We start from the raw sequence: 18,241 nt of genomic DNA, 5'->3' as shown, positions 1-18,241 counted from the left end.
AGTCAGAGCCCCCACCCCTTTCTCAACCACTCTGCAAAGGGGCCTCCTGGCTCACTACTGGGTGATGTTATCAGTGATGTAATTTGAAATGTCATGAGTGATGTCACTGACCATGTCATGAGTGATGTTTCCCAAGCAGTGCATTGCGGGGGGAAGGTATAGTTAGCTTTGGTAACTATAACTGCTTAATTTCATATCACTGGTTTTGTACCAGTGAAATCTGAGCCTAACTATAACATCCCTGTAACGTTGTTTTTTTCAGTGAATTTCTATGGTTTTTTAAAAATTCTATTTCCTAACTATAACGTCCCTGTCACCATTGTTTTTTTCAGTGAAAATATAAATATATAACAAAAATGTTGACACACAGTAGGTGCAGCAAAGGCACAAAAGTGCATGAAATGTTGGCATATTAAGTATGAACTGTTTATCATAGTTATTAAAAATTTGTAAATCTCAAGACTTCAATCTTCAAGTGAAGGAGGAACTGGAGGGTTAGAGCATGTTGGGGTTGGGGAATAGTTTGAAGTTATTTTCCACGAAGATGATGTATGTTACCATCCATTCACTAGCTATCTTCAGTGCTGCAAATGTTTTGTTTTTGCCAACACTAAATAAAAACTCATTTGAATCTATAATGCATGCTATAAAGTCTCGTACATACTAGATAATATAAACAATAACCGTACCCGGCTCTCTAATTTCGATTTCCATAGGTGGCAGAGAAGCTGGGGAATTGCTCATCGCTGTAGTCAGCTGCACAGTTTAAGTCGGTTATCTCAGCAAAGCCCTGAAACACTACTCAACGTTAAAGGTAGGCATCTTGCAACTTGTACTTTAATTTACATTACGCGGCATAAAGATGCCTACAATCACAAACGAAGGAATATTTATTAAGAAAGAGGTCAAATGCACCAGTGAGAGTATTATTTTAAGAACCACTTGGTTCATAATGGAGTCTGTGTGTGAGAAAAAATTACTAATCATAGTTTGAAACCTATTTTATAGTGCTTCTGTCAGTTCGTAAAGCTCTATTGTGCTTACTGCAAGGACATGGAGGGTAAAGTTATACTCTGTAAACACAGCATTGACTTATTTGAGAAAAAAGCTGTTGTTTTTTTGTGAAGGAAAGGTGGTTTAAATTTTCCTTTTATATTGATCTAATGGAAGCGGGTACCATTGACAGTATGGGCAAACAAACCATTTATGACCTATCTAGGGCTGCTGCCCCAATTATAAATTAGACGTAAATCCTGGTCACTTATATTCCAAAGTAGTGAGAGAACAGCTGCCACATTGCATCAAAAATGTAAGCATGATGTAAACCATTTAAGTAACCAGGAATGTTACGCAGTTGGAGTGGTGCATGCTCATCCTTCTATCGGCCAAGACCTTGACCCCACTCAAGCATATTCTGGACATTGAGGTCTGTTCGTAAGGTTTACTGTCCAGCACAGACTGTGTTTTGAAGCTGGTCCAGGAATGAATGATGGGTGCTCATAACAAAGTAAAAGTGAGTTCAAGGGGACTTAGGCTGCAGCCAGGCTTTAAACTAACATACTTCTAGAGGGCACTTGACCAAGAATTTTATTGCTGTGTATCCTACGTCTAGAGTTTGATCACAAAGGGCATATTCTATCTCACGCTTGTTTGACCAACCTGCGTACATTCAGAAAATAAATCTAATGCTGCTAGACCTTTCACCACTTCCCAAAAGCCTCACCAAGAATAAATTAAGTTATGCACTGTGTGGTATCAAAAGAAAGAAATGTCATTGACTGGATCATGTGTGGGAAATGTTTATGTGCCACTCTGACATTGTTGAAAAGAGCAACAGGCTTCCACTTCAGTGTTCAGTTCAGCTCTACCACTTACCTTAGAGCTACATATATAATTTTTTGTGCATTAAATTCCAAGTTTTTGTTGAAAGATAAAGCGGGAGTACTAACTTGCGTTATTCAGCTGCCCTCTACATATATTACTTTATGAGAATAAACATATTTTCTGAGTCAGGCTGTGACTGGACCATATTCTCCAATGCTAGCAGGAGGGAATCCACATCTTTCAACCTTCCTGTATCCACTACAAACCTGCCAGTCCTGCAGTTTTTTTCTGTTACATAATTCCGATCGCAGGTTCCTCACCTCAGAATACTCCTCTGGCGCCAGACTAGATCCAGAAAACTTTCTATAGCATTGCTCTTGCGTGCCTTAGGAAGAACCATGTGGCTCCACAGGGACTCCACACTGCCTTGAAAGTGACGGAAAGAAACTGCATATAAATGCAACCCCTGCACATTGACATCAATTCCAAGCCTTCTGACGCAGATCCGTAGCTCCTCTCCCAACTTTGTAAGTTTTCTGACAACTTCTAAACAATTATAACCATTGTGCTAGGAAATTATGTCCCCCTCCAAATCAACAGGTTTGAAGCACACTGCTGCAGCAGGAAGCAGATGTAGGTCACAGACCCGCACAAGGTTGTCTTTGGTGTCTGGGCACAAGCCACGACTCTTAAGTCATACTATAAGTGTGCCCTCATGCACTTGTTACTGACCTGATACCAGGAGGAGAAGTTGTATGCCGTCGAACACAAAAAGAGGTCACAGGCATCGCGTAAGTCCTGATCAAAGGCAGGCACAGACCCAGTACCAAGGCTACTCCTGCAAGAACTCAGCTATGAAATTCAAAGTCCTGTAGTAAGCCCGAGCATAAGAAAGCAGAGTTTGACTGGATCCCAATCTAGCACTCTGACTCCAGTGCTCCGAAATAACAAAAGTGCAACCAGTCATCTTATAACCTGACTGTAACCCACTACTTCTGCCATGTCGCACCTAGCAGCAGAGGCTCCATTATCATTTTGGTTCTGATTCTGCTCTCATGCCGGAGCAGGGGGCACCCCGAGATGTTTATGAATATGGGGACGGCTTGCCCCCTTGCCCCAATGCAGATGATGCCGTATACAGATTGACAGAATGCCAGTGGGCATGGCACCTTGCCTGAGACTGAGTTAGGAGCAGCACTTGGGCCACCAATAGAAGATAGTGCCTCGTTTGTGGTGGTGGCCCGGAGGACAGCTGAGGCAATAGAGCTAAAGCTTCCCTTCACTGAGACCAAAACAAATCCCGTAATAGAAATTGTACGGCCTAAACAGCTATCTCTGAATCCTTGCTTCACTTTAAGACACCCTCTCTGATACTTTGATGGCTAGCTGGTCAGAGCCTTGTTCTTGCCTACCTGTATAAAGGCAGCTTACCAGACGTCACAGACCGGCACCTGGTGATCCAGATTTTCTCACCAAGCACCCCTCTTCTTAGAGCCTTCTTGTACAGGTCTCAACTAGCAAATGTGAATATTAACTCGTTTCAAACTAGTACTCCAAATAGTCCAGGAGGATTGAGGCTTTTGACAAACATCTGTTTTCCTCTACCGGTCTAGCATTCGATCAGTAAATCCTTCTTGTTTGCTGGTTCGCTACACACATGCCCCCTGGGACATAGACAGCAAGTTCATGCTGGCAGTCCCAGATGGCCTTAGAGCTTTTTTGGCTCAGGCAATTCAGGATGAACAGTACACGACCCAATGTGTTATCTGTGCAGGTCTGAATACTACAGATTGCCTGCCGAGGGCAGACGGTACTAGTGGCAGGCTTCATCGACACTTATGGATGTGTTCCACAGGAGTTTTGGGTGATGTACATGCCTCCTTCATGGATATACCCTTTGATAGGTCCTGTCTTTTTGCAGAGAAGGCAGAATCTGCATTCGAACCCTTTAATTACAGTAGAGCTACAGCTTGATACTTTGGGACTGTTGACCCCTGCTAAACAATTACTGCATCAATTCAGAAAGTTTAAGGAGCGATTGTTCATAGACCGAGACAGTCTTCACAGCCAGTGCAGTAAACACCCCAGTCCTTTGAGGCCATGGATGTGGGTCTGGCAGGTAGTGAGCAGGCTAGCAGGGGCATCAGTCCTCAAATTCTTCTTCCCCTATTACAAGAGCCATCAGACGTCTTTAGTTTGCCGATGATGGCGTATCGGCAACCACTGTGGGGCATGATTTAGCATTTCCTCTCAGGTTGGCGATCAATCACATTAGACAGATGAGTCTTAAACATTGTTCAGAATGAATATACTGTACCTTTTTTTCTGCCCTACCAACTATTTCTTGCACACCAGAGTGAATTTCCGACAAGCACCCGTCCACTTGTCCATTCTGTTAAAGGAGATGCAGCTATTAATCTCCAGTCTCTGAATGTCTTTCTATGGAAGGGCAAATTCAAAATGCTCACACTGGCCTAGATCCTGTCTACTCTCGACCCGGGTGACTGGATGGTGTCCTTGCAATGGCAGGACGCACATTTTAATCTACCTATCCTGCAGTCCCACAAATATTATCTGCTATTTAAGTTAGTCCAGGAGCACTTTTAGTTTCCAGTGATCCCTTTCGGATTCATCAGTGCCCCTCGGTCTTCACAACATTAATGGTAGTAGTCCCTGTTCATCTTGAGAGTTCAGGAATACCAGGATTCCTGTACCTCAGCGACTGGCTGTTGAAGGCGGGCTCACCACTCAGTCCGTGGACCACCTCCAGATGACAGCAAACCTCTTCACATCATTGGGTTTCATTATTAATCAGCCTAAGTCCCACCTGATTCCTTTGCAGAGGCTCTCATTCATTATTTTCTGGTCACAGTAGAGATCAGGACTTTCTCTGCACTGCAACAAGTCCAGGACATTCCGGCTATAATCCTGATGTTTCAGGTTTGGTCTTTGAACTCAGTCAGAGCAGCTTTGAGGCTTCTCGGTCTTTTAGTCTCCTGCATCCTCCGTGTCTGCTACATACAGGCTTTGTAATAGATCTTGAAGTTCCAATGGGCCCAGCATCAAGGCAATGTAACCAGTCATCCAGGTCTCGGAGGAAAATGTTTAGGATATGCAGTGGTTGCTGCTCAAACACAATTGGTCTAGCAATAGACCCCTCTCCCTTCCACACCCATAGTTGACGGTGGTGATGGAAGCATCTTTGCTGTGCTGGGGAGGTAATATGGGAAGTAGGAGCTCGGGAAACTCAGATCTGTGGTTGAGGGCCGGCTCCACATCAGTCCGCTAGAAGTGCAGGCCATTCCTCTAGTTCTGAAGGCCTTCCTACTCACGATCACAGAGGCCAGTGCAGGTTCTCATGAAAAACACCACAGGCATAAGGTTATGTTATGTTATGTTACAGGATTTAGAGAGTACATGGCTTCCCCGACAGTGAGGCTTCCCTGATCTAGGCCTACGAGCACACACCTGCCACTGTCAGCCACCCTGAAAAGAGGGGAAGAGGCTAGATTAAGAAAAGCCAAGTCTTGAGGGATTTCCTGAACAGAAGGTGGTCATAAGTTTTTCTGATAGAGAGTGAAAGAGCATTCCAGAGGGACGGAGCCAGAGTACAAAAAGAGCAACCCCCCTCTCTGACTCTCTTAACTCAGGGAACTATAGCCAAGTTCTGGTTGGCAAAATGCAGGTAGCGTGTGGGCTGGTAAGATGAAAGAAGCTGGCTCAGAATAGGGGGTTCCTGGGAATGTAGAATTCTTATGGATGAGACAAAGGGTCTTGAAATGAATGTGTTTCTCCACTGGGAGCCAATGTAACCTGCGCAAAAGGCCTGAGGCTGAGCAAAACCTGGGAAGAGAAAAGAGCAACCTTGCCACTGCATCTTGAGCTAGCTGGAGTCAGTTCAAAACAGAACAATTGGCGCCTAAGTATAAAATGTTAAAATAGTCCAACCTAGACAACATGGCCGCCTGGATTATAATTTGTTGAATATGAGGGTCAAAATCCCCAGAATCAGTTTAAGACTTTGCAGGAAACTGAAGCATGTACCGGCAACAGATTTCGCTTGAAACTCAAAGGCCAGAGCATTGTCGATCCATGTTCCTAAATGTTTTATAGACTGCTTGGATTGGAGGGGGGCCAAAGGGAGGCGGGCCACCAGTGGTCGTTCCAAACAGGGCTATGTGTGCCAACAAGAAGAATATCAGTCTTGTTAGCATTCAGACGTAGGCAGGTATCAGTCATCCACTCTGCCACTGCCAGCATGCCTTTCTGGAAATTGTCCATGTCAAATGATGGAGTGTCCGAAAACGAAAGTACAAGCTGAGTATGGTCAGCATATGATACCAGCGTAAGCCCAAAAGATTCTACAACCCGAGCTAAAGGCTGGATGCATATGTTAAACAAGGTAGTGCTTAAGGACGAGCACTGAGGGATGCCGTACTTTAGCATGTGAGATTGTGAACTGTGATAGGAGAGATAACCTGAAAACGCTCAGGAAGAAAAGAGACAAAGCAGGAGAGGGCAAAACCTTCTGTCCCAATTTCTCGTTGGCACTCAAGTAAAATGTGGTGAGACACTGGATCTAATGCAGCACTTAGGTCGAGCAGAATCAGGGCTGAGGATCTGCCCTCATCCACAGTGCTACGAAGATGTCCAGAAACAGCAAGGAGAGCAGATGCTGTGCTGTGACCCGTCCGATATGCATTCTGGGAAGCATTCAAGATATGGTTATCTTCTAGGAATTTAGTTATAAAGTACCGTTGACATAATGTTCTGTGACCTTAGCCAGAAAAAGAAAGAGGGAGATGGGCCGGAGGTTTTCTGACTTGGAGGAGTCCAAAGAAGGTTTCTTGAGGAGAGGAATACCTTTTGCTTGATTCCTTTGTCCAGGCACAGAAGTGTACTGCAACAAGCGGGGCAGAGTGAGGTACTGGGTCTTGTGTCATGCTGCGCCTTTGGAGGTGGCTCGAATTTCAAGGCATTTTCTGGATCGTGAAGCACCTAGCAGGTTACTTGAATGCCAGAGTGGACAAACTGAGCAGGCAGTATCTGGCGGATCACAAGTGATATCTACTTCCAGAGGTAGTGCAGGATGTTATCCAACAGTGGGGAGAACACTGGCTAGATCTGTTTACCACCACTGAGAACATGCACTGTGAGCAGTTTTGTGTGTTTGTGTTTCCATAAAAACACTTGATAAGCAATGCATTCAACTGGAATTGCCCCGGAACTCCTATCTGCCTTTCCACCCATGTCTCTGCCTTTGTCTGAACAAGACCAGGAACATCCAGGCTCAAGTCATTCTGTTAGCTCCAAATTGGGTCAGACATGTGTGATAACTGGACCTTCTGGGCATGAGCATCTGTCATCCGATCAGGCTGCCATTTTGCGTGGTCCTTCTATCTCAGTAACAGGGCAGGGTCCTCCACCCAAATCTGTGCACCTATTTACGTGGAGATTCAGTGGCAGCTGTTGACTGCATTTGATCTGGCATCTGAATGGTGGATGGCATCCTTGCCTCCAGGTGTCCTTCCATAAAATCCATTTATGCTGGGAACCTGGACAGATTAATGGTCTGGTAAGGGTGTTCACACAACTGTGTCTTTACAAGCGAAGCTGACGAACGTTCTTTTGTTTTACCTTTGGCCCAGCAAGGCCTCGCAATGGGCACTATTAAAGGCTTTTTTTGTCCCTCTACACCTTTCTACATCTGGCAGACCAGCCACCCTTCTTCAAACCACCTGTTGTGATGAGATTTATAAAAGGTTTGACCCACATTTCCTTCCAAGTCGTTTGTGATGCCACAGTGGCACATTAACTTGGCCTTGGTGTTTCTCATGCATACGTCCATGCATAGCTGATCTCTGTGTCTTCTGACTTTAAACATTGTCTTCCTCATTGTGTTTACCTCGGTTCATCGCGTAAGTGACCATAAGGTACTTTTGGTGCAGCTGCACCTACACCACCTTTTTCCCAGGCAAGTTAGCGCTGAGGAGTTGAGTGGTATTCTTGCCAAGTCCTGACTCCCTTCCACGTTGGCTAGTCTATCACTCTTCTTTTGTTCTTTTCTCACCCTGACCTTTCGATAGAGGAAGGAGTTGGTGACACTACATCAGCTGAACCCCAAAAGGGATTTAAGCTTTTATATTGATCAGACCAAGGACAATCAAGTGGTCTATTACCTTTTGGTGGAGTTCTCAAGAGCAAAGAAACAGAAGGCTGTAAAGAGCTGGATAGTCCTCTACATTAAATTCTGCCCCACCTAGTTAAGCGGCAGCATCTAAAAGGTCTGAGAGTCAATTCCATCAGGACTAAGGCTGCTATCACTGCGTTGGCACGCGTAGTGCCTGTTCTTGACATCTGCCCAGCTGCAGCTTGAGCAGCAATGCACACATTCACGAAGTACTACAGCCTTGACAGCCAGGTAATTACATTTTAGCTGCTTGGTCCTGCTAGACTTGTTGTTCTAAGTCCACTCCATAGACCTTCCACCTTGGAGAGGTACTGCTTTGGTGCTGGTGAGGAATTTGTGAAGTATCTATCAGAAGAACAAGTTTCTTAACCTTAGGTAACGCTCTTCTGGTAGATACTATGTTTAACTGTAGACTTCTCACTGACCTCCCATCTCCGTTTCTGCTGAGTGGCTTCTTTTTAACATCTAAAAAGGTCTCAAGTTAGCATTCAGCACAGTGGCACCAACAATTGTGTATTCTCTGTATGTTCCGATGCAGTGTGGAATCAGCGCCAAGGTGCAATCGCCACCTAGCGACGATGAGAAGCACTTCTATGGAAATGTTTCCCAACTCCAGTCTGGTGTCTGGGGAGTCTTCTTAGGGGCGGAATCTGCAATTAGAGCACCCACCACAAAAATGCTCTCTAGGTTGTTCATCGGTTTCTGGTAGAACCACCTTCAGATTTTACAATAAATATATACCCCTATATGGATGCTATTCTTTTTCATTGTTGTGTACTTTACCAGTCATTTCATACAAATTCAGAGGAAGAGTTGATAATGGGTTCATGGTGCACCCACTGTGATGCACACCAAAGCGTTTTTTCTGAGAAGAGATTTGCTCAAGAGCTTTCATGGTTGCACCCCACGGGTTTTTTCTGCATGTTTTTACAAAAGCAGTTACTCCACTCCTTTCTCCATTCAGGCTCGTTCATCCTCTCTCCTCCATTATGGTGACTTATACCTTTTATTTATTACCCTTTTTGTTGTATCATAAAAATATTGGAGATAAAAACCGTAGAGCCAGCAGTGTGTGATAAACATCTCAAATGTCTCTGATCGAGCAGTGTATTTAAAGTCCTTGGACACTGAAGTATTCCATAGTTCTCAAAGCTAGTCATTACAATAAAGAGCACTGACCTTCCCCCCTATCATTGTGACTAGAGCCGTAATCACCCTAATCTTGTCAACTTTTTGGGATAGAATGTTTGAAGCTAAACCTATTTTTAGCAGATTAGGTAAGCATGTGTTGTAAAGGAAGTAGACCATGGAAGAAGAGTACCAGAACCAGCTGAAAGTTATTTTCCTTTTGGCTGTAACGCTGATCTCCCTTTTTGGGAGTGGGGAGATAGCACATGCTCACCAAGCCTCAGACACATAAATTATGGATCATAATTATGGGAATAAACTGGATCTTTGTCTGGGGTATGTATATAAGGAATAGCCTTGCAAAAAGCACAACGATTATCCCATTAGCCTGCTCTGCAAGTAAGTTTCTGAGAAGAGCACCTTCCTTTGGAAGGACAGCAATGCTTCCTCTACTGTTTGATCTCTCAAGAAGTCTCTGAGGCACAATAAATTACATGTATTTATACCTTTTAGATAGGCCACAAATAACCCACAGCCAACATTGTGCAAGGTCTTAGTGCAGTGATCGCTCAGAACATAGTTGTTTACTAAATATTTGGTTCAGCAAAATGTCAAGATGCATGTTTTGGAGTGCTGACCATAGTCATTTAAATTTGCTGTATAGGGCATACACTGTAATTACAACAAAGTGAAACTGATGATGTAATCATGCGAAAAAGCTCCAAGGAAAGATAAACTACTGAAAGGTGAAACTAACAACATGCATATTTACAAATGAAGTACAGTCTATGTGAGAGAAATGCTTCAAAAGTGAAAGGCTTGCTGGAAGGGGAAGGGTTTGCCTTCTGAGGTGGCGAGAAGGTGATGCTGCAGCTCTGGGCTGCACATTGATAACAGAGGAAAAGAGAAGGCCAAGGTGATAAAACATGAAATGTATGTATGCATTTGTACTTACAGTTTATAAAAGCCCACATAAACCAGTGTTCCAACATATATCCAAAAGGAAAAACAATATAGTAACCCAAAGTTAATACCAAACTTACAGACAAAATCAAGGCATATCATTTAAAAATAGGTCAGTAAAATTATCACAATAATCTATCTGATATTCCATTGCCTATCCTTTAAATTCATAACCTCCTGGAGTAATAAAGTGATTCTATTAGAATCGTTGTATGTGAAGAGTCCCCAGTTAATAAAGAAGTTGACTGTTTCCATGCCCTGTATACAGTCTACACCTTCCATTTTTGATTGTCACATTGTACAGAAAACCAACAATCTCCCAAAGGAAAAAACAACGTAATCTGATCCTCCTCATTTCTTCCACCCAGAAATGTGGATCAGTTAGTAGTTCTTTAAGGAAGGCAAACCCATATAAAATATGTAATTTCTTTGATAGGTGATTCGGCCTTGCAATAATTTTGTTCTTTTTTGAGGGCCACATCAGAAGAAGTAGACAGTAGTCTTCCAATCCCAAGAAAATACTCCAGTTATCTGTAAAAAATTAGCATAATACTGTTATTGCCTGGGGGTTTGTGAGACAGCTCCAACCGTATCCAAAATGACATGGATTGTTGGGGCCTTTTTAACCTGTATGAAGCATAATAATGTTAAGTTTAAGGGGCATGCCCAATTGCAGTTTAAGCCAGTCTCTAGTAGAGTCAACACTAGTGGAGTGGTACATCAAAGTCCCAATTGCTTATGCTAGATATACTGTTTGTTGGCCTTTCCGCCAAGGGTAACCTAATGGAGTCTCTTAAGTCAGATTTGAACTGCTCTTGCCCTCCTACAACGTAAGTAGTTTTCAAAGGGCATGGACACCGAGGTTACTGAAACCTCAACGAACTTTAGTGAGAGAGCTCACTGAACTTTTCTTTGGTCCCAAGACAATACATCATCAAAGACGATTGCCAAGTAGTTGTGGTTATTGACTCTCACAAGATGTACATTTCTGATATACAAGTGTACTTTAAAAAGGGAAGTATGTCGGACTGGTAGGGTTACTAAACTGAACCCAGGTTTGAAAATTTGAACTACTCAAAATGTGAAATGGAATCAGGAAACCATTTACTAAGTTTCATCCACCACAAAGCTCCATCTAAATGATGAAAAGTTTTGACGATCAAAGGTTGTCAACAAAAGCAGTGCAGCGATGCAGCACCAGCGGGAAGTTTCCTACTCGCCAGAAGCGATAATGCTGCTGCACTGTGCAAAGGCAGTATTCCCCTTGATAAGCTTGTTTGTGTAAATGGAAGAACTCTGTTAACTTCCCACCATGGTGCAAGCTTCTCCAAGTATGACTGGTGGGTAAAGCATAGGCAGTCATCAATAATCTTATGAGTCATTCTAATCTTTCTTTTTCCAATTTGGTGTAAGAAGCACACCCTTACATCTTTCAGGTATTCAAGCGGCCCCTAGGAAATGGGTTAAACAGAGAAGTCAATGCTTCTGTCAGAAGTCAATACTTCTGCCTACCATGTTGAATGTACTTTCATGTTTTTTTCTGTGTCGAGGAGCAAAGAATCTTATGGGAGCTTAAGTTTCAAATGTCTTTTAAGAGACCCCCCCTTTTTAGGTTTTTCTTGCGCTGTGCTTGAGAAATCTAGTTCTTAATATCAACTTAAAAGGGACTTCGATCCTGCCTCCTCTCTTTCCTGGCTTTTCATTGGTTCCTGTGCATGCTATTTATTTTTCCTCCATTTCTATTGGCTGCAGCATATTTTCCAGCATTTACCAATGCTTGTTCCTCGTTTGCTTCTCTTATCAGTTTTCCCTTGCCGAAATACTGTTAACATCCGCTTTGGTGAAACTATTTTTGCATACAGTTTTTCCTCTTTTTGCTTTTTATTCTTGCAGCATATTTATATCACAATTTATCGCCAGGGAGATTAACTGATTTGCATAGAATCACAGGATGTTGCTGCCTCCGAGACTCGAACTGGGCTCCCCAGTTCTCGAGTCAGCAGCTTTGGCCGCAGCACCACATCCTCTACACTCCAGTGTTATTTGTCAAGGAGCTCTTTTCTTCTCCCGGACAATAATTGATAAAAATAGAACTTTATTCATCACATAGGCGAAACCGATGCATTACCAATGCTTGTTTGTTATTGGCCCCTACTTGACAAATGTGCATGAAAGTTACTAAGAAGAAGCCAAGGTGGATGTACATTTTTTATTGGAAAGTTCAGGGCAGTTTTGTCAGCAAAACAAAAAATACAATTACAATGAAAAATCTGACCTAACCCTAATTGCGCAAGCTCTGTCTCCGGCATGTGTGATCTGTCCTGTGTAAAAAAAGCCCAACATTTATAGGGCCAGTATATACATTCATAAGCCACTGAGGGCCAGATGTACGACCATTCACTTTAGCAAGTTGCAAATTGCTCCGAATTGCGACTTGCAATTTGCGACTTGCCAAAGTGAACGTTCAACAGTGTCTCAGACACTGTTTGCGATTCCCAATGGGGTCGCAAATTGCATGACTCATCAATATTTATGAGGCAAGCGCAATTTGCGACCCCATTGGGAATGGCTAGCTTTCACAGGGATGGTGGCCTGCTGGGGTCAGCAGACCACCATGTCTGTGACTGCTTTTTACATAAAACAGTTTTTTTAAAAAATGCAGCCGGTTTTCCTTAAAGGAAAACGGGATGCATTTAAAAAAGAAAAATGAAACTTTTCAGTTTAATTTTTTAAGGGCAGGCAGTGGTCTCAGGGACTTAAAAAATATTTTTGCGCCCATTCACAAAGGGGAAGGGTTCCCTTGGGGACCCCTTACCGTTTGCGAGTGGCTTACCATCTACTTGGAGCAGGTGGAAGACTGCGAGTGTTTTGCGACCTCAAACGCGATCGCAAAACAATCATACATTGCTGTGAGACTCGCTATTAGGAAGGGACACCCTTGGCACGCCCCTTCCTAATACCGAGTCACAAATCATATTTTGCGAGTCGGTAATACGTTACCCACTCGTAAAATTTTTGATGTGCATGGGGCAGACCCAATTTTGCGGTCGCAAACGGGCCGAAATCCCGTTTGCGACCTTAAAAAACGGTAATACATCTGCCCGAGTTAATTAATGAGGAAGATATTTGGTATTAATAGAAAATGCTAAAGTAAAATGAAATTTTGCATATTAAGATTGAATTTTAAAAACATAGGGTAATAAACAACATGTGAAATTAATTGTTTGAAGGCGGTAGCTTTGAAGGGGATTCGATGATATTTAATTTATCAACTTTGATAGGATGAGTTAACACTGCTGGATTTTGAACCAGTGACCTCCAAGTCTCTGACAGGTGCCTAAGTCACTGAGTTATCTTACTGTTGTGTTTATACATAACCTAAAATACGGTGTTTATATTAAGCTAAGAACTGAAGTTCCCTGCGCTTTGGTGCTTCTGAAAGTATGTACTAGTCATGCGTGCCTTTGGCTCGTGTTTTTTATGGGGACTATAAGGGAAGAGTTTTACATATCGGTGGTCACAGTGCTTACGTTTCTTCATGGTTTACAGGGTGGGTTGAGGACCTTGCTTCGGGTACTGTTGTTACCAGTTTGAAGGTGATGCTGGCTGTACAGATGCACAATAACCGGTCTGCTTACTTTTGTTTACCAGTTGTCTGAATGTGACTCCCAGAAATGTGCATCATGAATTTGCTGCATTCACATGGCGAAGATTGACACGTGTGAATGGTTTGTTCCTTTAGATTGCTCTGCTGTCTGAATGACATTGTCCATTCTCATCAAAGATTAGTAAATATGCTATGAATAAACACATTCAGGTGCCTGTGGGCTCTGTTTCTGTAAAGAGTCACCTAATATTGACCACATTTCTATGGGTTTGGGTGAAACAGAGAGGGGATCAGCATGTGAAGTTTGACTGTAGCCGTCAGTGAGTTTAAGTAGAACATGTTTCCTCTTTTGTTCCCTCAGGACGCACAGTCATATTTTCAGATTGCTCTGCAATGAGTGCAGCAGGCCACATAATGCTCGGAACCATGGATGTTCACCATCACTGGACAAAAGTAAGATCATATTTGATTTCTATACCCATGCTTGTCTTATAACAAGTCCCTAGCCCCAGCTCTATTGATTTAGCTAATTTGAGCTTAGCTGATCGTTGAAAAACCTCTGTGACCAAGTGCTGAGTGCACTAGCAGAGCTCCTGACCGCTGGGATGTAGCTGGAAAAGGAGCAGAATCCTTGAGGCCCATGAGCTTCTGGCTGGGGTTCTGTTGAGATTCTTCATGAAGAGAAGAAGGTAAGGGGCTGTTATGGGGCAAGTGCAGCTCTCTGGTCTAGAAGTAACATGTCGGGTGTTTGGTTTAAAATAATGTGCCATTTCACACATATCATATGCATGCCTTGCTTTACATGAATTTGAATATCATTGTGGCATAAATACGCCCTGAAGTTTCAGCATGAAGTACAGATTGATTGGATGCATGTGTTATAAACTTCTCGTTTGTGTCACCATAGCTTTTTGAGAGGCTGCCAAGCTATTATAGCCTTCAACGGAAGCTTGTGTTGTTGGAAGACCGGGTCAGCCATCTTCTAGGTGGCATGCAGTTACTGCACACAGAGGATCTGCAGCCGCTGCTAAGCCTTGAAGAGTATTATGTGCTTCTTGATGCCTTCTGCAACAGGCTGCTCAGCAGCAGGCTTCCATTCCACCCCAGGAGTCTGCATGGCTTGCAGATGGTCCTGCAGAAGTAAGTGCATGTCATGTCGTCAACAGTGTCTTTTGTTCAGATGGGCCACTGCGCACTAGCAGATCCTCAAACATCCAATGTCAAGCCTTAAATGTGAAGCATTCCTGTGGCAAACAGAAGACAAAGCACAAATGAGTTATATTACCACTAGCTAGATTTAATTTTGAGTCAAACATTGAGGTATATTGAGTAAACTGAGCTTTTTCTTTTTAGTGTATGTCATTACCACTATGCAGAAATATATAGGTTTGTTTCAGAATATTTGAGCGCCAGACAAGTGACATTCCTGTATCTACGATGTGTTATATTGATTAGAATACAAATGGGAGAATGATGAACATTTCTTCTGACAGTTGGCATCAAGTAGACTACCAAATCAGGAACAGAAAACTGGAGATCTAAACTACTTTTCTTTTCAAGTTGTGTAGCCTTAGGGAATATTCATAATCTGAAAAATAATACACGTCTGTTTTACATTTGTTGAGGGTTTAGTAGTTGTTGTTTTATAGAAACTGTCATTGTAATGACAGTTTGCAAGTTTATAAATGTTTTGTTTCCATTTGTGAGGGTGCTTATTACATGGTATGTGCCCCCACAAGATACTGTAAAGTATGAAATGTGGTATTAGAGATAAAAATGCAAAGCACTGTGCTGTTTTAATTGAAAAGTGTCTTTTGGACCTTAAATGTTTTATTTGCCTCAGAAAATGATGATTGAAAGTGAGAGGCATCTACGCTCTGCCTTGATATGGATTTTCACCTCTTTTGACCCAAGTCCAGTCATTACTGCTTTTCGTTTTTTCCTGACAAATCATTTTGCTTTGCCATTTCTTCTTCACCTCAGTTGCTCCTGGTTAAGAGGCACAGAGGACTGTGGGCAGGGCCTAGTTCAAAGTCCGGTCTGATAACCTCAAAGCTTTGCTATCTAAATTGAAACTCATATCCTCATCTGATACCTTTTCAGGTCGGGTCAGTTTTAATAGTTTTTTGTTGACTGTGGCAGCATTCAAAGACCTTACTCCTCACAGCACCCTTCCCGTGGACATCTGATGGCCTCAGGAGCAAGTCCGAAACAAGAGAATACGCAACAGAACTAAAACGCTGTTGTGCAGCAATTACTGTGATACCACCATCAAAGCTTAATATAAAAACACCATAGAACTTCGGTGAGTGAAACCCATACTCAATTCTATCACAAACGCATTAGGAAGGCTTCTAATGTTATTAAAAAAATCTCTTGGTTCCTTCGGGCTGCTCTTCAACTGCTCCTCCAGCATTACAGCTCTATACTCCGATATCTAATTACTTCTTTGATGAAATCGCCCTACTTAAGTCTTTTGTCTCTAAACAGAGCTCCCAGTTCATTGTGTGATCCTGCTACAGTACTAGACTCCGCTAAGCCTCAGGTAAACCTGCCTTCCACCTTGCTCCAATCTCAAGCCTAGTGTAGCCATGCGCTATATACCATCTCAAGATCTCTCCAAGGAAACTCTTAAGGCCATACTGGCTCGTATGAAATCAGGGTTATCTCAAGATCCTTTCCCATTCCCGTGATGGTTGCTATGGTAGCCATAGAAGCTGTCATTGCCTCTTGTAATGCTGTCTATAATCTATTTCTGCTGCCTAGAAACAAGCAGTTTTCTCACCTCTGCTGAAATAGGTCACTGCGGACCATTTGGCTTTTTACTACCTTTGGTTAGAATAGTACAGGGTATCATCAATGAGCAACTTTATAAAAGAAAATGCTATCTTAAATAAATGAAAATGCTATCTTAAATACATGAAAATGCTATCTTAAATAAAAGAAAATGCTATCTTAAATGCTACCATGGTTGAGTTTAGAACAGTCCTTGGAATTGAATCAGTTCCGATTTCTGTGCTGGATGAACTCTCAGAAGTCTTCAGCATAATCTACCATCCTTCTGAACTGTCTTTACTGGTTTGGGAGTTAGCGATTATGCTATAGACTGGCTCAGGTCTTTGTCTGACTATTCTCATGTTGTTCCTATTTGTCATTCTTACTTCAAGGTTTCACTCCATGAAGTTTCATGGAGTTCCTTTTCAATATTTATGTTGCTCCTCTGACCAACATAATTTGTTCATTTGATACTATATTATTTTCGTACACAGACACCTAACTGATTGGTCATCTCAGAAGTAACTCTTAGGCCACTCTGATTCAGATATAACAATGCATGTCGCTAATAAAGGCTTAGATGTTCCTCAGCACCTTCAAACTGCTCTCTGATAAAACAGAGGTGTTTGTAGCTTTCTCTATGTGGTTGGCAGAATGTTAGCCCCTAATAAGAGAGCCCCCATTGCAACTCGTGCGGTAGCTAATCAGTTTCATCTCTTACCACAAAGGAGTGCACTCCACTGATGATGCTAAGCAGTAGTCATTGTGTTACTTACACACAGTCATTTGTCGTTATGTGAAGCTTTTATAATCCTAGATCTTTGGTATCTGCCAAGTGCATGTTGACTCACAATAATCTGTAAATACAATCTTTTGGTTCAAACTGTACACATGATATTCTTCAAGTACATGTGTATTATTACAGAGCTTCCATGTACCATATGATTACTTTTTCAGTATCCAAGAGAGAATGACGGAAACCTGAAGAAGTCTGGGGGATGAAACACGTCAGCTGAGATTTAAGGACTAACGGCCATATGTATCAAAAATCCATTTTGCTTTCCCTAAATAGCGAATTTTAAGTAATCGCTACATAAGGAATCCAAAATGGTGTGTAAGAAAATAGCGATTACCTAATAGCGATTTCTACAGAGTCTCAATCGCAATCTGGTAATCGATATTCAGTAATACTGTTATTTTTTTAAATGGTCATCAGATGTTTTTACACTCTTCTGTGTTTACAATTTTTTAAGAGCTGCTTTAAAGCTAAGAGCCACGAGGGGTGTTTGAAGTCTAGAGGTATTCTTGTCATTCCGCAACACTACGTGTTGTTCTACTGTTATAGCAGATCATCTTACGGCTTTTTTTTTTTTACAATTATTAACTTGTATTAAACTCGGATAGACTGATATTGATATCAGGTGATATATGAGGGAGAATGATAGTATATAACCAGTGTCAATTATGTATGTTAATGTTAAATGTTAATGTTAAAAGAGTTTTCTAAAGCGCTCGTACACCGGTTGGCTTCATGGCGCTGATTCTAGGAGGGGCTGTTGCTGGGTCGGTCACAGTTTATTCGAAGGCCTAAGTATAAAGCCAGGTTTTAAGAGATTTTCTGAATTTCAGTAAATTAGTGCTAGACCTGATTTCCAAGGGAAAGGAATTCCAGAATCTTGGGGCCAATATAGCAAACCTACTGCCCCCTTGTCGCTTCAGCATAAAGGTGGGGATTGTCAGGAGTTGAAGATGGG

At 42.3% G+C, this 18,241-nt stretch overlaps 1 protein-coding gene across 4 annotated transcripts in view; it reads left to right on the top strand.

The window, feature by feature from the left end:
- Positions 1 to 18,241, top strand: part of TCAIM (T cell activation inhibitor, mitochondrial) — a 448,473-nt gene that overhangs the window by 334,861 nt on the left and 95,371 nt on the right. For all 4 annotated transcript variants that reach the window (XM_085630590.1, XM_085630589.1, XM_085630591.1 and 1 more), the window contains 3 exons: positions 717 to 814; positions 14,074 to 14,165; positions 14,620 to 14,852. In XM_085630590.1, coding sequence (XP_085486716.1) covers positions 717 to 814; positions 14,074 to 14,165; positions 14,620 to 14,852 — 423 coding nt within the window. The remainder of the gene's footprint in view (positions 1 to 716; positions 815 to 14,073; positions 14,166 to 14,619; positions 14,853 to 18,241) is intronic.

The sequence above is a fragment of the Triturus cristatus genome, chromosome 10 (genome assembly GCF_964204655.1).
Source record: "Triturus cristatus chromosome 10, aTriCri1.1, whole genome shotgun sequence".
Taxonomy (NCBI): Eukaryota; Metazoa; Chordata; class Amphibia; order Caudata; family Salamandridae; genus Triturus; species Triturus cristatus.
The sequence above is the reverse complement of the archived record's forward strand: the minus strand, read 5'-3'. Positions and strand labels throughout refer to the sequence as shown.